This window comes from Phocoena phocoena, chromosome 3 (assembly GCF_963924675.1).
Source record: "Phocoena phocoena chromosome 3, mPhoPho1.1, whole genome shotgun sequence".
Lineage (NCBI taxonomy): Eukaryota > Metazoa > Chordata > Mammalia > Artiodactyla > Phocoenidae > Phocoena > Phocoena phocoena.
In genome coordinates, this window is record NC_089221.1 from 92879440 (window position 1) to 92904915 (window position 25476).

Below are 25476 nucleotides of genomic sequence, written 5' to 3' on the forward strand. Positions count from 1 at the left end.
AGTACTAATCTCTTTACTCTTAAGTATTTGACCTATGCAGTGTACCTTAGGTTACTTCTATTGACCGTGGAGGTGGGATGAATATATAATGACAGGATTGAGAAAATGTTCGTCCTCTTAATTCTAGGGAAGCTGGGGAAGGCAGATTGTCCAGTAGTGGCTGCTTCCCAAGACGGAAGCAGAGGGACCGGCTAGAGTAGGGACTGTGTGTGGCAAGCCCATTGGGCGTGGGAGAGGCAGTGAAGCTGGAGCCCAGGGAGAGTTAGCTGCTGTGCATCTTGTAGTGTGAGCCCCTCCATGGCCCTGTCAGTAAACTCAAGACGATTCAGAGAAGCCAGGCTAAAGTAGATTGATTTCTTCAAGGCTGCAAAGAGGAACATAGCCAGCAAAGATGGGAAAAGAGTGAGAAGAACAGAGGGAGTTAGGTTGGGAATTCGTCCATATAATCTAGGTCCTGAATTCTTACAAATGATGGAATTGGGACTTTGAGCCCAGTTTACCTAGACATCCACAGTGTGATGAAGCCCCATGTGATATCTGAGTTAGAGGTGACTTAAGATTGATCTCTTTATAAAAGGAAAAGAAATAGATTCACACCACAGCTTTGCTTCTGGCATAAAATGACGAAAACTATGAAGGTGTTTGAGGAATTTTGCCAAAAGCAAGCGTTGGTTGCTTGGATAAAGTATTTTAGCGGTAGGTTGAAATGAACTTCTGAAGCTAAGCAGCTACTTGTCTTTGTGTGAACAAATGGAAAGGTGCTAATTGTCCACGTCCATTTAGAAGAGGTTGAGTAGGTAGCAGAGTTTCAAAAAGAAAGACATTTGAATGCCGCATCAGTTACATTTATGCCAGCAGTTATTGTATGTGGCAAAAACACACAGAATTTATTCCGAATACCTGGCTCTTTTTAAATTTATGTTAACTTGCCTTTTAGTATTTGGATCATTCTGCTAACCATGGGACAAAAACCAGGCAGCTGGTGTTAAAGCCCTGTATGAATGGGGGAATGAGTTTATATTTGTCATTTGCACAGGGCAGAAGTAATTAGGGAGCCCGTGGGAGGCTCTTTTGTTCCTTTAATATATTTGTATCCACAGAAACTTGAGAAAACCCAATTCTGGTTGGATCTTAAATACCTTTTATCCTTTCATTAGGTGATGGTAGTTTTAAAAAATATATTAAAAGTTAGATTTCCTGTGACCAGGTCTCTATTTGAAAAGCAAAAGAATACAGATGTTTCTGTGACGAATAAAGTGAAAACCGGTCCTAGAAAAGTTTAAGGAGATTTACTTTGTTTTCAAGTCTGAACATTTTTTTGTTTCTCCTCCACTTTTGGAAATCTGGATGATATATGTAATTAAATCACTTTGTGAAAATTCGATTTAGTATGTCAATTCCACCTTATTTGTGGATGCTTTTGCTAAAATGTGAAGGTGTCTGTGTCACAGAATGGTCACTAGTAGCCACCATTTCTTGTCAGTGAGAATGCCCAGTACGTTAGTCCTAACACACTTTGTGTTTCAGTTGTTGACAGGGAGATGGGTGCATATACTGAGGAAGGTGGTAGATTGGGGAGCGGAAGAGCAGCCTGTCCTGTACTGGCTTCTTCTTTTGCTTTTTTTTTGGTGAGGCTTGCTGGATCTTAGTTCCCCTACCAGGGATCGAACCCATTCCCCTGCAGTGGAAGCCTGGAGTCTTAACCACTGGATCGCCAGGGAAGTCCCATGTACTGACTTTATCTTATTTATCCTGACACACAACCAGAAGCAAAATTATCTTAAAATTAATGACCTGTGTATTATATATTCAGATAATCCAGTGACTTTAAAACACCGGCATGGGCTTCCCTGGTGGCGCAGTGGTTGAGTGCTGATGCAGGGGACATGGGTTCGTGCCCTGGTCCGGGAAGATCCCACATGCCGCAGAGCGGCTGGGCCCGTGAACCATGGCCGCTGAGCCTGCGCGTCCGGAGCCTGTGCTCCACAATGGGAGAGGCCACAACAGTGAGAGGCCCGTGTACCGCAAACAAACAAAACACCAGCGTGTTATATGACAAACTCTTAATAGTGGTTGCCTGTGAGGAGGGGAATTGGAGACAGTGGTAGGAGGGAGATTGAGTTAGAATTGTGTTATCCACTTTGGTAACTTTTGGTGTTTGTACCATGAGTATATATTTAAAAAGGAAAAGTAAAAGAAGACAAATTCCCCTCTAAGCGTTCCCATCTCCTGACAGGAGGCTTGGTTTCTCACCCTGCCTCCAAGGATGTTCTGTGATTTCCTCTGTGCCCCTTCCTCCTCACCTCCCCCCTAGTTTCTTTTGCTTTTGAGGAAAACACTTTCTGAATTGATCACCTTTTCTTCATCACCTCTAATTTTGTAATCCTTAACCCCTTTCACGAAAGCCACTGAAGATTTCTCCCCATAAAATGCAGTGACCTCTTTTCAAGCCCTGCGACCTGTCTGGGTCACTTGAGACTTGCCCTCTCCTCCAGCCTCTCTGACACCATTGCCTTGAGGTCCCTTTTGACCTCTCTCACTTCACCTTCACAAGCATCTTCACTGTGATTCCGCCGTTATCGACTCTGTGCTCTCTCCCTGAGCAATCTGTTTTAGATTCTCAGGTGAAATTATCTGTGCCAGCAGATACGACCTCTCTCCTCAGCTCTACCCTTGCATGCTTACTGGCCCATTAGGCGTGTTGAGTTCCTAGTTCCATGGGCATCTCAGAATCAAAATAGCCTGAACTTAATGTCCATTCCCCGCCCCCCACATCCAATTCCTCAATTTTTTTCCACTTGCTGTATTTTACTACTTAGCAGCACCCAACTTAGAAACCTGGGACTTGCCCTAAGTTCCTTCCTCCACCTCTCAAGGTTTTGGAATTACAAAGCCTTGCTGTAACATGCATATATTGGCTCAGTTTCCATCACACCCTTTCATTTTGCAAATAAACTCCTAAATTGGACAGCTTCATTCTAGGTGGACTTGGGAGAAATTTCATGCATATAAATGTTCTGCCCTTGTTAAAAGTGTGTGTATAGGGGGAGGAATCGTTTTCAGTTATTCTTCTGCATTGACAACTTTGTCTTTATGAATCCGTGGAAACCTTATTCCAGGGGCACTTGTGCATTTGTGACTTGAGTTTGTTTTTTATTTGAGACTAAGTTAGCAATTATATAACTTCACAGAGCTTGTGGTTTATTATTATTTTAGTGTGGATACTGTATTTTGCTTGGTTTCCTATTCAGTCACTTAAAAGCAATAGTATCTTTTGCTGCACAGTTAAAATTACCTCTAATATTGCCTTTGTTTCTTATGTATTAAAATAGATAAGTAGCTGCGAGATTAAAATGATAGTTAAAGTTAATTGTATACCTAATATATGGAACTTCACATCTGTCATGTCATTTAATTTATTTCCCCCAATAACTTGATGCAGAATGGAGAAACTCAGTGCTGAGACATTATTTAACTTTCTCAGATTACACTGCTGTGGTGGTCACACCTCCCAGCGACCCCTCTTGAGATTCTTTAGTTTAAGTGTGGCCTGTACATCCCTGAAAAAAATACAGTTAAAATTACATAAAAACTAGGTTTATGGGTGTCTTCTTTTTTGGGGGAGTTGATTTTCACACGGTCGGTATTTTTCCTGTTTTGGTCGCCCATTGATGACCGAAGAGTTTGCAGTGCTTCAGTGCCATCACTCTGATTATCCGTGGTCATGGGGTGATGTAGAAGAAGATAATAAAGGTGATGGCACTAAGATTTACATGGAACTTATATTTTGTATTTTTATCAAGAGATAATTATTTTTTTAATGTGTTAACAGTAATTTCTCTGCTTACTTGAATTTTTGGTACCTAGAAGGAAGGGTGGCTGTCATCTGAAGAATGTTGTGGTCTGTAATTTATATTCTCTCTCTGTTTCTCTCTCAGTGCAATGAAACCTCATTCTTTTTTGAAGCTCGAAGTAAAACTGCTTGCAAGCATCTTTGGAAGTGTAGTGTAGAACATCATACATTTTTTAGGTATGTTAATGTGAAACCTTTGTTCATTGTCCTAATAAATGAAAATTGCATTTGTTTTTTAAATTTTTTTTGATGTGCATATGTTTTTATAACAAGAATTCTATCCTGTCTACAAGAAGAAATTTACAGTGTTTCTCTTTTATTAACATTTTTACGTGCACACACACAAATATAGATATTTTCTTTGCTCATGCTACAAGAAAGGATCAAGGACAATTGCTTTTGACATTTATGTAATAAAAGTGCAGCTTTGGTATTGGTGGAAATTAAGTGTTCTACTGTGGACTTACTAAATTTGAAATGACTGTTAGCTTGGAGGTATGGAATGGGTGGCTGGGTATACAAGGCATACAGGATAGACCAAGGTTGGTCATATAAATTTCGTAGGTATTAAGGCAAAGGGGATTGGATGAGGTCACCTGTGGAAAAAGTGAAGAGAGAGGAGCAGAAAGCCAGGGACTGAGCTGTGGGACCCTCCCAGCATTTAGAGGACAGGAAGAGCCAGCTGGGGAGTATGAGAAGAAGTAAGCAGTAGGGTATGGGAAAATGGAATATGAGAAAGAAAAATGTCTTAGTGAATAAGGAGCTAGCAGCTGCATTGCATGCTCCTGGGAGGTCACGTAAGATGAGGGTAGAGGATTGACCATTGGGTTGTGGGGATCCTGTTTGTGTCACATCCTTATGGTGTAAAGATAAAACTCAATTTTATCAGATAATACTTGAAACTCTATTTTTGGTTTTTAAATTTAAAACTAGATTAACTCTTCCCCTTATTCATGTTTGATTTGCATGGAACGGTTTCCCCAAATAGCATGATGCTAGAGAAGTAGCCTAGTAGCCTTATAAAATGACCCATGTCCATTGTGGAGTTTGTATTAAGAGAGGGATATAGCCCAAAAGGTCTGAGGCATTGCCTCTCGTGTAGTGGGGCTGGGCCTAGGAACTGCACGTGGAAGTGTGTGTTGAAAGTACCCTGGAATGGAAAGTACAAAGAAGAGTGAGCCACCCCATTAGATACGATCAATTGCCCTGAGAACCTTGGCTTGGTTCAATGTAGTGACAAAAGTTCCCAAGATAATTTCGTAGAGAAATTAAATTGATTCACAATAAAAGCTTCCTTGTGCGGGCAGTGATGTATCCGATAGTCTTCAGGAAGTATGAGTGTTTTGACATGATACAGATATAAAATACTAGAATGTCAAGTATTAGCTTAAAAATAATCGATTATTATTCCTGCCGATATGTAGAATGAATAGAATATTTTGACTGTGTTAAGCAGTGTTGCACTGTTACCTGTTTCTACACAGCTTTTGCTCAAGCGTTGCATAAGTATAGTTGTGATTCTCTATCTAATTTTCTTTTAAAAATTCATCAGAATGCCAGAAAATGAATCAAATTCATTGTCAAGAAAACTCAGCAAGTTTGGATCCCTGAGTTATAAGCACCGGTATAGGTAAATGGCATTTTTTTTCCTCTGGGCTGTGTGTGGGGTGTGTATGAATAAATGTTTATGCAGCTGTCCACATACATGCATGCACGTTAAAGTTTGTGATCAGATTTTTTCCTTATTTTTCCACAGTGCCAGTGAATTTGATAAGCAATAACAGTCTATTAAACTGTCTTGACAAAAATGATTTTCTAGGTTTAATTATTTAAATTCTACATTAGCTAGGTTAAGCTTAGGGTGTTTAGAATGTAGTAGAACTTATTATCTTCAGAAATTCATTTTGATCCAGTTATCACTTATCTCTAATTATGTTGTGATTATGAAACAAAGTAGATATTCTGAATGGTAGTTTTTTGGTATTCTTGGGACATTCAGTTGATCCTCTGTTATAACACAATGTATACTTTATATCAGCAGTCCCCAACCTTTTTGGCACCAAGGACCGGTTTCGTGGCAGACGGTTTTTTCCATGGATGGGGAGGGGGCGGGTGGTGATGGTTCGGGATGATTCAAGCACACTACAGTCACTGTGCACTTTATTTCTATTATTATTACATTGCAATATATAATGAAATAATTGTACAACTCACCATAATGCTGACAGGAGGTGGAGCTCAGGCGGTAATGCAAGCAATGGGGAGTGGCTGTAAATACAGATGAAGCTTTGTTCTCTCACCCACCACTCACCTCCTGCTGTGTGGCCCAGTTCCTAACAGGCCACGGGGGTTGGGGACCCCTGCTTTATATTATGGATCAAATCAAATGTTTTCTGTAGCATAACGCCTACATATAGTAATGCTAGCAAGTATATCTTAACTTTACAGAGCAGTTACTAAGTGCCATGTATTGTGCTAAATGTATTCCATTTATTGCTTCATTTAATCATGGCAGTCTTATTAATGTTATCCTCATTAATATGTGAGGAAACTAAGGCTCAGAGACGACAAGTCACTTCTCAGGGAAACCCAGCTAGGAAGCAGTAAAGTGGGGTCCAATCCCTGGTAGTGGAACTCCAGAGCCCTTTCCGTTAACATTAGTCAGACTGTTAGCATGTTGCAGGAAAAGCCTGATTGTCCAGCAGTCAGGCAGGTGCCTGTGTCTTTTTGAAAATGGGAACCTTCTGTGTTTTGAAAAAGAATTTGTTTTGTTTCAATTTGTTCTGTTAAGTGGAGAGCCTGTGATGTGGAAAGCAGGGTGTTAGGTACCCAGAGGTACGAAGAATTAGATCTCACCATCTCTGCCTTCAGAGAGCTACAGTATTATTCAGGCAGTAAGGCGGTCCCAGGCCCTATAAAACCCAAGCAGGGTGCAGAAATGGCACTCGGGAGGTGGGACAGTGTTCTGTCAGTTCTACTGGAGACATCAGCAAATGAAATGCTTACTTAGGAGACTTAAAAAAAAATCCAGGTGAAGTGTTTGCAAGATAATGATATACCAGATTTTAATTCCTCTCTTTGATGAACCACTTTTTTTGTCTTGCTTGAAGCCAGAGATAATCAGTAAAGGAGTGATTAATATTAAATGTTCAGTGCATTAATCTTTACGTATTATTCACTTGGATATTTGCTCATTAGCTGACTTAAAATAACACTTAAGTATTATTGTGTTATAGATGTTCTTGATATTTGTAGGAAAGTATTCACTGAAATCTAAAAATTTAAACTCAAGGTTATCAAGGTTCTTCCCTAGATAGTGATATAATTACAGGAATTTAAGGAAAGAGTGTTTACTTTTATATTGAGAAAAATAGCTCATAGTATTTGGGCTGTTCTTCCAGTTGGGGCATAACACATTTCAAGGGTTATAGAGTGAATACGTAAATCTGTCTCTTTGTCACTGAAATGAAGCTAGTGAAAAAGCATCTGTCTTAATATTCTTACTGTTAAAAAATGTAATTAATACTGTTTAATGTATGCTGTAGTCGGTTTCTACAAATTTACCCATACCTGATTTCTCAAATTTATTGAAATGCAAATGCTGTGGTTATTGGGAATTATTATTAGAAAGTTATTGGATTTTGCATATTGAGTATCATTTCTTCCACAAAAGTAATTAAAGATAACCTTTGCAAATTGGAAACTCTGCTAAATCTGTTCAGTTTTGTGGCTGATGTTAACTGCTTGGTAAGTCTTAATGAAATCCAAATCTCAGTGTCTGTATGTAGGAAGCACTAACATTACACCATCTCTGAAAGAAAGGTGTTTCATCCCACTGCCCAGAGCCAGGCTTACGCAGGGGTGGGTCTCTGACTGCTGGGTGGTCGCCAGCACATGGACTGTTAATTGGCAAAAGAGTAATAACAACCAAACTTTAATAAACATCATATGCCTGTTCCTTTATTTTGAGACGTTCTGGAGATATCTTGGAATGAAGTAAGAGCTCCAGAAACATAGGTAGCTCCTTCCTTTACCCTGTAGGCTTTTAGAGCATGGGCGATAACGAATAGCATAACCAGTGGCTGCGGTGTGTGAGTGTGGGTGTCTGGGTGTATAATTGTATACGTGTTTATAGTGGGATGTATGTGATAGAGAAAGACAGAATTCTAGTCTTTACTTTCTCTCTTGCATCTTAGGGCTTGCAGAATACCAAGGAGAATCCAACAGAAAAACTTAAGAGGGGAAGATTAGATAATTTTAGTGAAATATGGCAGGCAGTCCTTTCAAAATTTAAAATTAAATTTTGGGGAAAAGGCTGAGCTTAAATCTGACAGTTGACTTCTTTTGTTGATTTATTATCAGTTACCAATAATCTGAAATAGAGATTGACTAAATCTTTGGTTAAATATTTCGTTGCACACTGCTCTCTCTTTCTCTTAAAAACTAATCTTGCCTTTACCTTTTGTTAAGTTTGTAGGGGACTCCTGGTTTTGATGAATGAATGAGTTGTGTAGAATTTATACTCTAGAAATGACACTTAGACCTAAGAACCACCCCTCAGGGACCTTGATGACCTTCTTGTAGAACTTAAATCACACGAGCTTTCCACATTTCATGAACTATGGAAGAGAGACCAAGTTCTCCTGAGAACCTCCTTTGTGTCAGGTACTTTTACCTGTGTTACTTTATTAAATCCATTCAGTGACCCATCAAAGGAGGTATCATATGCTCATTTCTGTAGACAAGAAATATGCGCCCCCCAAAAGTAAGGTAACTGAACTAAAGACCTTTAACCAGTAAGTGGTAAAGTTGGGATTTGAACCCAGGTGTCTTTCCTCTTGTTCTCTTCCCTCTACCCCACTGATGGCCGATTGTATCCTCACTTTGAAGCTGAAGGACTGTTGGCAGTGCCTCTCATCATAGGATGGGAGTATGTGTGCCACAGTGTGAGGGGCAGGGAAGTGGGTGATCCTGGGGACAACGCTCTGTCCTGTCACTATGGAGAGCCAGCAGGTGTGTAAGAGCTCTTTCACCGACACTGAAAATCTCTACTGTTGTCAAGTGCTTTTTGCTACAAGAAAATACTAAGAATACCGTACAGAAGTATTTCTGCTAGAAAATAGTCTGAACAAGTATAAATAAGGAAAATGAGGCTCTAGGAGGTTTAATAAATAAGCTGCTGAAGGCCACACACTTATAGCAGAGCTGCGTTTTAACCTGGGCTTGTAGCTTTAAACCAAATGGCTCTGCACTCTGTCCCTTTTCCCAGGCTGCCAAGCTGTGCCACACTGACCAGCTGGAGGACAGAAAGCTTGTTCCAGTCCCAGGTCCCGTACAGCCTGTGCAAGATCAGTTTATGTTTCTGGACTTTAGTTTTATGAATCTTGTGATATGATTTTCCCATTTCTCATTTATTCCTGAGAGAGAAACCATGAGGAAAAATTGAATAATAAAGTAAAATCTCATTATAAAATGCCTCAGTGGTCCACATATTATTGGGTTATGTTTTAAGGGCAAATATTTTTTCCTTTGTGCAATGAAGTACATACTACCCAAGTCTTAGAGTAAGTTTGTCTTAAGTAGATGTTCTCTTCATACTCCAAACCATTTCTAATAGTGGAATTTTGTTCTCTATAAAGATTTTTTTAAAGATTTTCAGGGGAGAGATGTTGCTATTTGTGTTACCTTATGTACTACCTTTAAAACAAATAGTTAAAACTGTAGAAATATTCTCAAATTGATTATTTAAAAAAAATTATTTACTTGTATTTAGTAAATAATTATATAATATTTTTATGTGCCTGGCATTGTTCTAGAAAATGTATAAATATTAATACTTAACATTCATAATAAGCCTATGAAGTGGTCATTGGTATTATTCTTACTTTAGTAATGAGGAAATGGAGATACAGAGAGTTTGAGTAATGTTTCCCAAGGTCAGAGAGCTAGGATATGACATCGTTGGGATTTGAACCCAATCTCCAGAATTTGTCTATTAACAATAAATTAATATGTAAAAGAAAACAGCAAAATGAAAGCTGGTAAATGATAATTTTCCTATCAAATAACATTATTAGATTTTTATATATTTTCATTATTTATAAGGAAAAAAAGTAGTTAAATTTCAAGTGAAAGAAAATCTCTCACAGTTTCCCCCCCTACTCCCTCCCCTCCCCCTGGCTTCCATGAAGTCTTGAATATGAAGTACATGGATGGAACCTGTCATTTTAATTCCTCATATCAAGTCATATCCTCACTTAGCCTGATGAGAAACTGTTTTTTATGAGTGTTTTGGGCCCCTCTTTATTTCTAATAAAAGTGGATGAGGGGCTTCCCTGGTGGCGCAGTGGTTGAGAGTCCGCCTGCCGATGCAGGGGACACGGGTTCGTGCCCCGCTCTGGGAAGATCCCACATGCCGCGGAGCGGCTGGGCCCGTGAGCCATGGCCGCTGAGCCTGCGCGTCCGGAGCCTGTCCTCCGCAACGGGAGAGGCCACAACAGTGAGAGGCCCGCGTAACGCATAAAAAAAAAAAAAAAAAAAAAAAAGTGGATGAGGTAGTAAGGAGGGGAAGCTTTCACAGAAGAATGTAGGAGGTGAATTTGGCTTTCTAAGTCTTATTTAGTCTCTTTTAGGGAGAGAGCCACCAATATATATTCTGCAAATGTAGGATAAATGGGATTTGTGGCCAATAGAAGACTTCTTTTTCTTCCCATTAGGTGGCTCTTAACTGTGGTGAATCAAAGTATTGATAGATAATTAGAAATGCATTTTCTCTGTACCTAAATGATACTTTCTGTCAGGAAAGCCAGAGTTGTTCATTGGCTCAAATTCAGCTGTGGAATAAACTTTTCGTAGGATGAATGTTGACTGAAATACAGCAAATTCAATTACATAGTTCCTCGAGTAGATTAGTTTGTCCCCAGGGAAAGCTCTCCCTGTTGCATCCTCACATACTCTTAAGGAAGTGGTACTGTGCATGGGGTTTTAGGCTGCTTTAAATCTTCCTGGGCACTTCCTGACTCAGGTGAAGTGGGCGTAATCAATGGTTGATTGTGTCACAGGGTTCAGAGTGAAATCACACTAAGTGGTCCAATTGGGGAGGCTCTATGACTTGCCTTATAAGTACAGCACGGGGACATGTTGATTCACGTAGAATCATTGCCTTCTGTAGTTTAGCCCAACACAGTTTCTTTACTATTTAGCTGTAGAGCTGGAAGACCATCAGCATCCTCTATTTCTAGCCTATCATTCTACTTAAATCAAAACCTAACTCCTCCTTTAATAAATCCTTTCTTTCCTGGTTCTCCCTCTGAAAGATCTTCCTTGTGTCGGCTGAGGAAAAAAAGCGCAACATGAGAGCTGTGAGTTCAGTTTTATCTGGGGCTTACTGAGGACTAGAGGCTGAGAGAGAGCCTCTCAGATAGCTCTGAGGAACTGCTCCTAAGGGAATGCGTGCAGTCAAGCACACACCTGTGTAGAAGGTTGCTGGTAGTCAACGAGGAGCAGATGTCTCCGTTAATGCTTTTAGCGCTTTTCTAAGTATGAGAAGATGCAAGAAACTGGGTTCATAAAATTTTCTCCTGAAAACACCTAACTATCTGAAGGCCTGTTCGGCCACTTTTTCCCAGCCTCATTCCTGATCTCTGTCCTGAACTCCTTTCAGAGTGTATTGAAGGTCAGCCACTTTAGTGGCTAGTGACTTCATTCTTGTAGAACCAGGTGGTGAGCGACATTCTTCAGTTGGCACTTCTGTCTTACCTAAATCTTTCCTATTAGAGTTTATTAGTTCCTTGGTTAACATTGCAGTGAGAATCAATTGAAAACCCTATATACTTAGAACCTGTGTGAATCTGTGTTTTTTCTTCTCTCCGTACACTGCAGATATTCTCCATGAGCTGTGGTGTAATTTTGTGGCTGTGAGGTTTTACCTGTGTTACTCAAAATGTTGTTTTTTCAAGTGGCAGGACGGCGTTACAAATGAGTCGAGATCTTTCTATTCAACTTCCCCGGCCAGATCAGAGTGTGGCAAGAAGTCGAAGCAAGACTTACCCTAAGAGAACAGCACCAACACAGCCAGCCGGTAAGTCACAGAGCCCCCAACTCCTCATTGTAATCTTGTGTTTCCTTCTAGGCTCCTGGTTAACATACACTTAAGTGGTGACTGTAGCCCTGGAGGTTTTTAATTGTTAACAGTAGAATTTTTAATTTGACCCAGAAAATGTCCATGCAATCAGAAATTATTAATAAGCAGACAGGTAAGCAAGTTGAATCACCATAGCCTGCTTAATGACTATACTTAATAACTCTTTTTTGAAGGCATTAAATAAAACCTCAGCTGCGTAATTTCTTAGTTTGGTGTAGCTGAGATTGGAATTGAAACAAATTCTTTGGCAAAAGTCTTAAAAAAAATACCGTTGACATAAGAGTCTGTAAAGAATTTAGTTTTTTGTTATCGTTGGTCTTTTATTGTGATCTATAATAAAGGGCATAAAGTATACGTACTATATACCTATGCATATACACATAAGTGTATGTGTGTTTATATACATATATAAATATATACGCAGGTGTGCACATGCATACACACACACACAATTTAACATAGCCTACAGCCCCAGAAGTCCCTGCTGTTTGCTTGGTCACATCCTCACCTTCTCCTCCCTCCCCAACCAGTGAAAACCTCTGTCTGACTGTGTGGTAATTATTTCTTTACTTTTCACTATAATTTTACTACTTATGTAGCCTTCTCTGAACAAAGTAGTTTTTTTGCCTATTTTTAAAACATTATATAATTGAATCAAGGGGTGTGTTCCTTTGTGTCTTGCTTCTGTCAGTGTTATATGTAATATATACTAAAATGCATTCATTTTTCTTGCAGTGAGTTTTCTATTGTATGACAGCTTCTTATTCATTCTACTACTGATGGACATTTGGGTTATTCAGATTTTTTGTCTTTAATGCACACCACTTCTTTAATAAACCACCTCATCAGTCAGTTTCAATCCATGTTCAGTGTTCAGAGCTCACGGAATTTTACTCTAAAGTGATCTTACTGACTTTGGTTTGTGGCTTGCTTACAGATCAGCCTTGTCTAACACTCTCCACCGGCTTTTCACATATATTATTTCACTTGAACCTCCCAGTAATCCTGTGAGGTAAAGCAAGGCAGACACTACATTCCCATTTTACAGATGAGGAAGACATGGTCCCAGTAGCTAGAAAGGGGTGGGGCTGGGACTAGAGGCCAGATCTCCTGGCTCTTTCTGCCATATTGTATGAAGAGAATGGAATTTTTTTTTTTTTTTTTTTTTTTTGCCGTGCGCGGGCCTCTCACTGTTGTGGCCTCTCCCGTTGTGGAGCACAGGCTCCGGATGGATGCACAAGCTCAGCGGCCATGGCTCACGGGCCCAGCCGCTCCGCGGCATGTGGGATCCTCCCGGACGGGGGCACGAACCCGTGTCCCCTGCATCGGCAGGCGGACTCTCAACCACTGCGCCACCAGGGAAGCCCGAGAATGGAATTTTTAATAACAATAATTAACATCTGGGGGGTGGTGGTGGGATGAATTGGGAGATTGTGATTGACATGTATATACTAATATGTATAAAATAGATAACTAATCAAAAAATAACATCTGAACATCGAATGACAGTTGGCAAAGCATTATGACAGCTGTTGTTTCATTTAACCCTCATGACAAGCCTATGAGGAACGTGTTTTGAGTTTGCTCCACTGCTGCTGGCTGTGAGAATGTCACCTGACTTACAGTTTCTAAAGTGAAATTAAATCTGATTGTAGGTCCCCTCCTCTCACTGGGCTGAGAGGAAATTAAATTCTTTCTGATGGTTCTGCAGTGGTAAAAATAAGACATGATTTAATTTTGCAGTGGGTTACCTGCCACATAAGTAATCTTATCCCCATTTAGCTGATGAGGATAACTAAGATTATAAAGGTAATTTGGCCAAGATTACATAATAAGCAGGTGACTTAGGACAGAAATTCTAGCTTTAACATTTAATATCTTTATCTTAATATTTTGTGATTATCTTTGAATATGATCAGTCTTAAATCCCATTTGGATCAAGTGCAATGTGGTATAATTGATAAGCAAACTTTCAGATCCTTTGCTATTTCTTAAACACCAGGCCTCATGAAATTATTTTGAGACCAACCAAGAATATCAAAAGCATTCCTCGTGTCAAATCAACATTTCATTCCACTTGAGATTCTGGAATCACACGTGCTTTTTACACAGACCTGCTCAGGTTGTTCCTTTTCCTCTCCTCATTTGCTCTTAGAAAAATATCTGCCTCTGTAACATTGTGTCTGTCTGTCTGTCTGTTTCTCCTTGGAAGCCGAAATTCCAGAAGCTGATTTATTTAGGGACAAGGGGTTTTGTTTTTGTTTCTCTCCTGGCTTACATAGATCCAGCCAAATGCAGTTTTCACAGAGTAGCCTGGAACTGTACTGAGCCCTCGCGTCCGTCTCCCCTCCCCACTAGTGTTGTATTAAAACACACTCCCTCTAGGGTGGAGGCTGAGGAGATGGATAATGCACAGCCCAGCGTGCTCGAGGGCAGCCTCTCAGCATCAGGCTGAGAATCGTTTAAAAAATGCAGCACATGTTATGCTTTTACTATTATAAAAATACATCCTCGCTTTAGGAAATTGAGGAACCTCAGAACTCCCCCTCCCCTGCAAAAAGAATATCTTTCACGTTCAGTCCCATTCTCTTAGCGCTAACACTATTTTATATACCCTTCTGGTCATTTGCATATCTTTTCTGCAAAAATGATATAGCGGTGTTTTTATTTACTTTTTTATTTACTAACATATCATGAATATGTTCCAACAAGTTTTAAGTGTTCTTATATAGCACCATTTGAATGTCCAAATAATTTTCTGCTGCATAGATGCATTGATGTGACATAATTTATTCAACCAGTCGTTAGTTTTTGGATATTTAAGCTGTTTCAAAATTTGAAAAATATAAATGTAACTAAAGTGAATATTTTTGTAGTGATATCTCTAAGTATTCATGCTGATTTATTGTATGTATTTTAAACAATGGTATATTTTTATAATTTTTACTAAAAAAAGAGGATCATACAGTGCTGTGTTTAAAAACTGAGACTGCTGTGTGTACATTTCACTTTGGTTTTGAATTACTTTTGAAGCCTGTGTTCCACAAAACTGTGATGTGTTCTGGGGACCCAGAGATGACCCTGCCCTTGACAGCATGATTGTCCTGGGTGGGGAAGGACCATTTAGCAATGCCTGTGATGCAGAGTTATTTCAGTTGCTGTCATGCACATATGAAGAATGCTCTGGGGGCAGGGATAATGTTGTTCTATGTTTATTTGAATGTTACATATTCTTTTTTTTTTTTTTTTGGTTGTGCTGAGTCTCAGTTGTGGCAGGTGGGCTCCTTAGTTGCGGCTCATGAGCTCCTTAGTTGTAGCATGCAAACTCTTAGTTGCAGCATGAATGTGGGATCTAGTTCCCCGACCAGGGGTCAAACCCATGCCCCCTGCATTGGGAGGTGCATCCTTAACCATTGTGCCACCAGGGAAGCCCCTGAATGTTACATATTCTTTTTCCTCTAATTCAAATGAACTCTGCTTTGAGCCTCAGTTGAACCCAGCTGGTAGAGAGACCTAGTCTCTAAGGTCATGGTGGGGTTCAGACTTGGAGTGGAACAATTGAAGAGGGCGCTCTTGTCTTCACCTACATCAGTCACTCTGCTCCTTATCCCACCCAGCAGGTCCCATTAAGCAGGGCAATTCTGTGTGAATCTGGGCCACTGTGAGTATGAGAGGGGAGGGGTTATTGGTAAGCCTGGAGCCTCCTGTGCTTAGGGTCAAGCCTGCCCCTTTAAGGCTCTGCTGTGGCGGGTGGTGGAGGGGAGTGGCCTGTAGGTCCCTAGGTCACTGTAGCCCTCAAACCTCCATCTCCTTCCCCACCAAGCCTTTTCTGCCACTCCAGGCAGCTCCTCCAGCCCTGTCACTTCTGATTCCCACACTCTCAGCTCCAGAGCAGCCTCCTTGCTCCAAAGCTCCCTGTTCCTGAGATTTGTTCATGGGTGGCTGGGCAGGAAAGGAACAATAGCTCAAAACAGTAGTTTTTTTTTTTTCTAATTATTTTTTATTGACCAAAGAGAAGCAAAAGTATTACCTTACTAAATATTCCTGCCACAATTACTTAAATTTTTATTTGAAAATTTTGACAATTAAAATGGTAGAAAGCTTATTTTAAAACGTAGAAAAAGTTTATTTTATTAGATTGTACTGTGTTTGGCAAAAATGGAGTTGTGGTTTAAAAAGAAGATAGATTTAAAAAAAAAAACTAATGAGGCCAGCTATGAATTTTCATAAATTGAATTCTGGTAGGCTCTCTAAAATAAAACTTTAGAGCTATACAGTTCCAAGAGTCATTGGCATAAATTCTCACCTCTCATTTAACATTTATAGATACTAAAAGACAAGTTGTGATAGAAAGGAGACTTTAGCTTTTTGTTAGTTTATATCATTAATTTATACTACATGACTTGTAACTTTAGAAGACGTTACTTTGTTTCTTCTGAAGTTAAAGTAATTCAGTCAAACTTGATGACTACTGCCCTTAACCTGCATCTTAGTTCTCTGCAACTTTAAAAAGCCTGTGTTTTTATTTCTCAGTCAGGAATAATAAATGCCCTGGTAGCTCAAAAGCCATTGTGTTTAGAACCCACCAAGATTAGACCTTGGCACCTCTTTGAGGAAGCGCATTCCAGAGTCAGGAGCCCTGCACCCAGCCTGCCTTCTGCCCCACCCCCACCCCCACCCCACCCCAGAGGAGTTCAGCGCCAGGGCAGGCAGCCAGAGCATTCCTCCAGATCTGCTCGGCAGAGGAGCTTGGGGGTAAAGCAGGAGGCGAGATGGCAGGAAGGAAAAGTGCATATTTTGTACAGCCCTTTCTCTGACAAGCTCTTGGCAGCTCACAAAGGTGGGTTCCTGTCAGAAAAGAGTTTCTGCTGTAAGAAGAAAGTAGTAAAGACAGAATGTAAAGGCAGTAAAGACAAAATGTTTAGCTATAATCCATAATTAGCTGCAAGAAAAGTAATGGGTGAAACCATTTACAGTGGATAAACAATGCCGTGATTGTCTGATGCAGCATTTTGAGTTCTTAAGCATATCGTACTGATGAACAGAGAAATAAATAGTTGCAGTGTAGTCTTCAGACAACTGAAAAGCCGTTTCGTGTGACATTTTGGCATTCCCACTCTGAATCTGTGGAAGACGCTGCAGACACAATGCCCAAGGGATCCTGAAAATGACTTGTGAGTGAGGATGGTTCGTGCCTGGTCTGGAAGCAGAGAGCTACTGCTCAGGCCAAGCCAGTGTTTCTGTGCAGGAGACAGGACCCAGTGTTGCCAATCTTCCACTGTCTCAAGGGACGCACGAAATTTAGACATTTATAGAAACTTTTCCAGAATTTTAAGTTTTGGCAATTGATTTCATTTTGAAGAAAGTCTCTGTGTGCTAAATCAAACATTCCTAAGGGCCCAGTATGGCTTGAGCGCTGCCTCTTGAGAACCTCTGTTTGACAGAGCTGGTATGAATGGCCGATCCACCTGTCCTGGGGTCTCTATGGGTTTCTGCAGCATCCCCTGTGGAGGTCAGGTTCTACACTCCATGACTCCCAGCAGGAACACTTTGTAGTTGGTAGGTCAGTTGGCCAACTCTAGGGGATGATGGTGCCACACAGGCCTGAACCCCCTAGCAAATGATTCACATGTGGGTAGCTGACTGACATTTACTGGTGACCTGAGCTGGGTGTAGCCCAAAGCAGGAGAGACAGAGAAATGCTCTGACATAGCGAAGTACAGTTTCATCAATTTGATGTAGTATAAAGCTCTGGGCTGCTGAGACATAGTAATGTCAAGAGAGTAATAATCACTTAGCGCTTGCTCTGGTTGGCACATTATGTCAGACATGAGGTCAGCAGAAACCCAGCTTGGCTTGTGGCGATCAAAACTAGATTTAAAAAAATTATTATTTTTTTTAATGCAGACAAAAGGCAAGCTATGTGAGTAGAGACTGGCATATCAGACTGAGCTACATCTGATAAATCTGGGTTCAGCCTCAGTCATCCCTGTACTAACTGTGTAGTGTGATGAAGTCACTTAACCAGGCTGAGCCTCAGTTTCTTTATGGGTCCAGTGGGGGTATTACTTCCTGCCTCACGGGCTGTTGTCATGCGGGATGGTGTCTGCATTGGGCACAGCATCGTGTCAAGAACGTGGAGGGGCTTGCTACACTTCAGTTTCTTTCTCCTAAATCAAAAGGAGTCTTTCTCTACGTAGTGTGGACCAGCCTGTGAGTCCACCTGAGAGTCTTTGAATTATATTTACCATATAGCATCAACTTCACGTACAAAGGATAATATAATTATATGAGGGAGGTGTGGCCTTTTATGATTGATGGGTGGAGAGAGTCATTCAAGTGCAGAGAATGGGCTTTGGAAAGACATCAGTTACCCCTGATTTATTCTAGAAGATTGGGTATAAACAAGTATGAGGGAAGTAGGCGAGTCAAAGGGGCCCCTGTGTGTAGGTTTCTCCTTTCCTGCCTGCCTGAAGATCTCTGGGTACACAAGGGCAACTGTTGTCAGGCAGTATTGGGAGCCCAGAGTTGGGTATCGTCCTACTTAACCTGTTCCTACTTCCCAGAGTAATCATTTTTCTCACCTTATTTTTACCCCTACTCTGTGCTCACCACTCTCTAGGCACTCCAGCACCACTGGGATAGTCTATGGCTATGAATTGGGAATAACAAACGCGTTACAGTGAATCCATAATAATGATGAGATTGTATGCTTGTTTTAAAGTTCACATAGTTAATCATTTCATCTTATGTATAAGGTGGTTTTCCCTATTTGAGGTAATCAGGTACTAGGCCTATCCAAGTCCACTTTTCATGTCAGGCAGGCAGTGGAAACATAAGACAAAGGGCTAAGCTGAAAGGGCTCGGGGAGGGAAGCAGAGTTGTTGAATGAGGAGTAAACAGAAGCTGGGGCTGTGGATCTCTGATTTCATAAGTCAAGTCCCAACCTCAATAAGCTGTTAGATCAGCAACCTCACTTCTACAATATGAGCAGGGCTGTTGCTGTGTTTGTCATCACAGAGACTGAAAACTACTTAAATGTCCATTAGTAGGGAACTGGCCTAATAAAATAATAGATGTGTACCCCTAGGAAATACCATGTGTCTCTTAGAAGAAATCTGAGGGCAGGATTTGTCGTTGTGTTGATCCGATTCTATAGTCCCACCACGTCTGCCTTGAAAGGTCAGATCCCCTGAGGAGCTCCACAAGGCAGAGGAATGTTAATGACCAACAGTCATTGAGCATCACTGCATGCCCAGTGCTGTACTAGGCACATGCAGATAGTATCTCCTTCATTTCCTTTAGAAGGGTGCTGTGACTCTCAGTGTAACAGGTGAGAAGACAGAGGCAAGGACTTGCCCAGGGCCCCAGAGCTGGAATATGATCCCAGGTCAATTAGAGTCTGCGATGTGGAGAGGAGGAACAAAAAAGAATGTGATAAATTTGTGTCAATATGGAATGATCTCCAAGAGATAGTATAAGCAAGAAAAAAAAAAAAAAAAAGCCAGGGGTGAGGGCCAGCAGCATGTAATATGCTCCCATTGCATAAAAATACAATCAAAAAGAGAAATCAGAAATCCGGAGTGGGAGAGAGATTTTTTTTTACTCTGTATTCTTTAATAGCATTTGTGTTTTTACCATGTTGTACTTTAAAAAAGCCCTTCAGATACTTGTCATGAATGCCTTAAGTTCACAAGATGATTTCAAATGTCCATTCAAGTTTCCAGATGAGGACACTGATATGCTAGGAAGCGTGCATCATAATTTATGGAAAAAGTAATAGAACGATACGAGACAGATCATACAAATTCAAATGTTAGGATTTCTACTGTGCTGTTACAGATACAGCTCAAGTCTTCAAGGCAAAGGGCATAAGACATTTTCATATCTGTACATTTATTTTCTTTATTTTTATTTCATATCTGTACATTTAAACGTAGGCCTTAAAGTTTAGGAGATTGCACTGTAGATCCTTGAGTCAGAGCATGCTTTGTTTCAAAGGAGGAAGACTCATGTAGGACCCACAGTCCTTGGATTAGATGAAGTAGAGGACAATCACTTTGCGTTGTAGGCAAAGAAACTGAAGCCCAGAGAGGTGAAATAATTTGCAAGTGTAGCAGGTTCTGGAACCTGGAGGGTATCTGGATGAGAATCACTAGGCACTGTGAGGAATGTCTGGAAAAAGACAGTGACATAATAACTCTCACACCTATTGGGCACTTGATGGGTATTGTGAAGTTTTTGCATGTTTGTCCTCTCTAGGTCAGCTGAAGACAGGAAGGGAAGAAATTAGTAAAAATTGTCATACAAGGGAATTGGAGCAAGGCATTCTGACCAAGAGTTGTTATGTGGGTAGTTTTGGAGAGGATTTCTAGAAAATTTAGGAGAGTGTTAACTTTGTTTTCGAAAGAGTGTGATTATGACTGTCCTCCTTCAAACCTGATAAGTCAGAATTAGGTGATCAACTGAGGTGTGGTCCAAATCTGTGACCTCACTTTCTCTTCACCCTAAGAACTCCTGCAACTGATTATGTAAGCCTTTGCATTGAGAAGGCATGTGGTACAGTGGCAGGAAAACAAACAAACAAACAAACACATACCTGATTTGAGTAGACTTGAATTCCTGGTCTAACTCGGCTGTGACTTGTAACACATCATTCAACATGCTGAGCTTTCACCTCATTGTCCATAAAGTGAAGCAATTCTTTTGGTAAACCTGTGGGAAGGTGGGTAGTATCCTCATCTTACACATGAGGAAACAGTAGCTCAGAAACATTGAATACTTATTCAAAGTTACACAGATAGTAAGAGCAGCAGCAGGGTTTGAACCCAGGTCTTTGGAATATTAAGGCACATCCTTGGAAAGTGAATGGAAAACAAAAAAAGTGAAAGTTGATTTGAAAATAAGTATACATCCTCTGGTTTTCCCACTATTGTGTGATTCCTTTACTTCACTAGATCTGCTTGTTTCAGCAGATATTCTTGAAGATAATGCATTTACAGAGGAGCAGCAAGTCAGTCTGATTTTATATCAAGTCTTTTTTTTAAGAAAATATTTAAGTTCTTTGGGACATTTTACCCATGAAAGAGGGGAAATGGCAGTAACCGTGTTAATTGCAAGGAGCATTAGGTTAGGTCACAGAGTCGGGTGTATGGTTTGTTCAAGGCTGTCTTCCTTTGTTGACACCCTTTTCTATTCTGCCTTGAAGCTGATGTTTATTTTCATTCTGTAAAAAATGTCTTAATATATGGCAAGCTGGTTAGATTTTCTCTAAAAAGTTAATGATTCCACTCTTTCTGGGAGTGTTTAGCATTCCATGCATAGCTATCAAAATTAAAAAAGCACGCAAGGCTAAAGGCGTATTGTATATTCCAGTTAAATTCCATAGCTTTAGTGAGTTATCATAAATGACACTTTTTATCCCCTTTACCTTCTCATTCAACAAGAATTTATTGAGCGCTTCTTTGGCATAAGACCTGTGATGTTGTAATTAATAATAAATAATCATTTGATGAAATTAGAACACTTACACCATACATAAAAATAAACTCAAAATGGATTAAAGACCTAAATGTAAGGCCGCACACTATAAAACTCTTAGAGGAAAACGTAGGCAGAACACTCTATGACATAAATCACAGCAAGATCCTTTTTGACCCACCTCCTAGAGAAATGGAAATAAAAACAAAAGTAAACAAATGGGACCTAATGAAACTTCAAAGCTTTTGCACAGCAAAGAAACCATAAACAAGATGAAAAGACAACCCTTAGAATGGGAGAAAATATTTGCAAATGAAGCAACTGACAAAGGATTAATCTCCAAAATATATAAGCAGCTCAATATTAAAAAAACAAACAACCCAATCTAAAAATGGGCAGAAGACCTAAATAGACATTTCTCCAAAGAAGATAGACAGATTGCCAGCAAACACATGAAAGGATGCTCAACATCACTAATCATTAGAGAAATGCAAATCAAAACTACAATGAGGTATCACCTCAAACCAGTCAGAATGGCCATCATCAAAAAATCTACAAACAGTAAATGCTGGAGAGGGTGTGGAGAAAAGGGAACCCTCTTGGCACTGTTGGTGGGAATGTAAATTGATACAGCCACTATGGAGAACAGTATGGAGGTTCCTTAAAAAACTAAAAATAGAAAACCACCATATGACCCAGCAATCCCACTACTGGGCATATACCCTGAGAAAACCATAATTCAGAAAGAGTCATGTACCACAATGTTCATTGCAGCACTATTTACAATAGCCAGGACATGGAAACAACCTAAGTGTCCCTCAACAGATGAATGGAAAAAGAAGATGTGGCACACATATACAATGGAATATTACTCAGCCATAAAAAGAAACGAAATTGAGTTATTTGTAGTGAGGTGGATGGACCTAGAGTCTGTCATACAGAGTGAAGTAGGTCAGAAAGAGAAAAACAAATACCGTATGCTAACCCATATATGTGGAATCTAAAAAAAAAAAGTGGTTCTGCAGAACCTAGGGGCAGGACAGGAATAAAGACACAGACATAGAGAATGGACTTGAGGACACGGGCAGGGGGAAGGGTAAGCTGGGACAAAGTGAGAGAGTGGCATTGACATCTATACACTACCAAATGTAAAGTAGATAGCTAATGGGAAGCAGCCACATAGCACAGGGAGATCAGCTTGGTGCTTTGTGACCACCTAGAGGGGTGGGATAGGGAGGGTGGGAGGGAGACGCAAGAGAGAGGGGACATGGGGATATGTGTATATGTATAGCTGATTCACTTTGTTATACAGCAGCAACTAACACAACAATGTAAAGCAATTATACTCCAATAAGGACATTAAAAAAATAATAATAAATAATCATTTGGCCTTCATCCCCATTTCTGGCACAGAGCTCCTAAAACACTTGGAATTTCCTAAGCGATAAGAACCCTAAAGGTGAAAGGAGCATCTTTTGTTATTCATAACAAGCCCCTTTTAACCACACCTGAATTTATGGTAATGAGATGACTTCTGGAAAGCCCCAAACAAGTAGGGGGCGCTTGTTGCCAGGGAAGCTAATCTTGAATAGAGGGTTGGAAACTTCAGTCCCATTCCTTGATTTCTGGGGAGGGGAGAAGCACTGGAGGTTGAATCAATCACCAATGGCCAGTAATTTCATCAGTCATGCCTATGTAATTGATTTCATCAATCATGCCTAGGATTTTTTTTTGTAATAAAAACTTAGAAAGGATGGGGTCCTGAGGGGTTGATGAACACGTAGATCTAGATGTGGAAAGAGTGGCGTGCTTACAGCATGGAAGTTCTATGCCCCTTTCCATGTATCTTGCTCTGTGCATCTCTTTGTCTGGCTGTTTCTGAGTTACATCCTTTTATATATAATAAACCAGCAATCTAGTAAGTAACTGATTGTCTGAGTTCTGTTAGCTGATTTAACAAATGAATTGAATCTTAGGAAGGGGTCTTGGGAACCTCTGATCTATAGCCTGTTGGTCAGAAGCACAGGTGGCAACCTGGACTTGTAACAGGTATCTAAAGTGAGGGCAGTCTTGTGGGGCTGAGCCTTTAACCTGTGGGATCTGACACTACCAGGTAGATAGTGTCAGGATAGAGCTGAATTGCAGGATACCCAGTCAGTGTCTGCTGAGAATTGAAGAATTACTTGATGGTGCTGGAAAAAACACCCAGTGCAGACCCTATTCCATGGAGCATGGGAAATGAATAAAACTTGGCCCCTGATCTAGAGGAACTTCATCATATAGAAAGACTACAGCAGTTATTTAGCACTTGCTAAATGCCAAGCATTGTCTAAACGCTTTCTGGAAATTACCTAATGTAATCCTCATATCCACTATGTAAGGAGTTGGTGATATCTCCATTCTACAGATGAGAAAACTGAGACCCAAAGAGGTTTAATAACTTGTCCAAGATCACACAGTGGGTAAATTGGCAGAGCTGAGAAACATATTTGGGTTTGTATGACTTGTATGCTTAACCACTGTCAGACTGAAGAGGTAGAAACTGAAATACGGGCACACGTGTCAGGTGTCGTGGATTGGAGCAAGGAAAGTTGTAAGTGTCCAGGAGGATAGTTTGCTTATGGCTAAATGTGTAATCCATGATGCTGTTGTGAAGGAAGCGGATTTTGAAGGACGGGTGGATTAGGAAAGAAGATTTCGAACTGAGTGTGCAGCCCCTGGTGGGGAGGAGATACAAGAGGGCTTCCAAAGGGTTATGTGGGCCCAGGCAGTTTTGATAGAATCAATTTCCAGATTCTCTTTCCTCAGAGCAGTCTGCCTGTGATAGTAGGCTTGCCCCTTCCCAATGGACGTTTTCCCATTTTCTAAAAGAAAGGCAGACGTTTTTCCCATTCCGAATCTGTTACACGGCTTTGCCTTTAAATGTTAAACCTCCTGGGTTGGTGTTGGGAAAGTAAAATGATCTTAATTGTCAAGTGACACATCCTTGCATGTCATTTTCTCATTTTGACTTTCACCAAAATTGGTGGAGGACCCAACTGATTTGCCACCTGATAGAAAATTCAAAATAATTTTAGGTAATATATCACTACTTGTAGAGTTATAGGTCTACATGTAACTCTTAGAAGTTCTTTGGGACACTGGTGATATCTTTATAACAGAATACTTAACAGAATAATATAAATCTCTACTTAATGCGAACAGGGTTTCTCAGCATTGAAAATCTATCCAAATAAAAATAAGGCAGAATTGTTGCTAAACTGTTTCATTTTAGCACAGAATATTCTCGAATGGGTAGATCCATGTAATCATTGGGAAAACAAAACTACCCTGTTTATCTCATTAAGAATTACTTTTCAATAAAAACTTACTTTTTATATTTAATAATTTATCAGCATTCATATGGTATGCTAATAATGTGCTATTAATCATTGTAATGATAACTTGGTTCAGAAAAAATTTTTACCATGTAGAGCTTTATGGTCATGGGAAATAAAACTTTTACCTTATTTCTATTTTTTTTTTGTCACAGAAGTAAGATAGAGGGATGAATAAAAACTTTCAAGTATAAAACATATTACTTTGGGATACATTTTTGCAGAGGAGATGGAATTGAATTGCAACTACAAGAGAAAGATTCTATGAAATTTCCAAATGCTAAACTCATTTCATCTATTTTTAAAATGAATGACTGGGTATCACATTTCTATGGTATTTTATTACACTGGTTATATTCAAGAAAGTCATGAAACAGTTACATTTAATTAATTGATTTTTTTCAGTTTTTTTTTTTTTTCTTTTTTTCTGTGGTACACGGGCCTCTCACTCTTGTGGCCTCTCCCATTGCGGAGCACAGGCTCCGGAAGCGCAGGCTCAGCGGCCATGGCTTATGGGCCCAGCCGCTCTGCGGCATGTGGGATCCTCCCAGACCGGGGCACGAACCCATGTCCCCTGCATCGGCAGGTGGACTCTCAACCACTGCGCCACCAGGGAAGCCCAT

At 40.2% G+C, this 25476-nt stretch overlaps 1 protein-coding gene across 1 annotated transcript in view; it reads left to right on the plus strand.

Moving 5' to 3' along the window:
* EPB41L4A (erythrocyte membrane protein band 4.1 like 4A) overlaps nt 1-25476 on the plus strand; it is a 257963-nt gene that overhangs the window by 176647 nt on the left and 55840 nt on the right. Inside the window, exons 10-12 of the mRNA XM_065874473.1 lie at nt 3939-4030; nt 5406-5483; nt 11812-11933. Coding sequence (XP_065730545.1) covers nt 3939-4030; nt 5406-5483; nt 11812-11933 — 292 coding nt within the window. The remainder of the gene's footprint in view (nt 1-3938; nt 4031-5405; nt 5484-11811; nt 11934-25476) is intronic.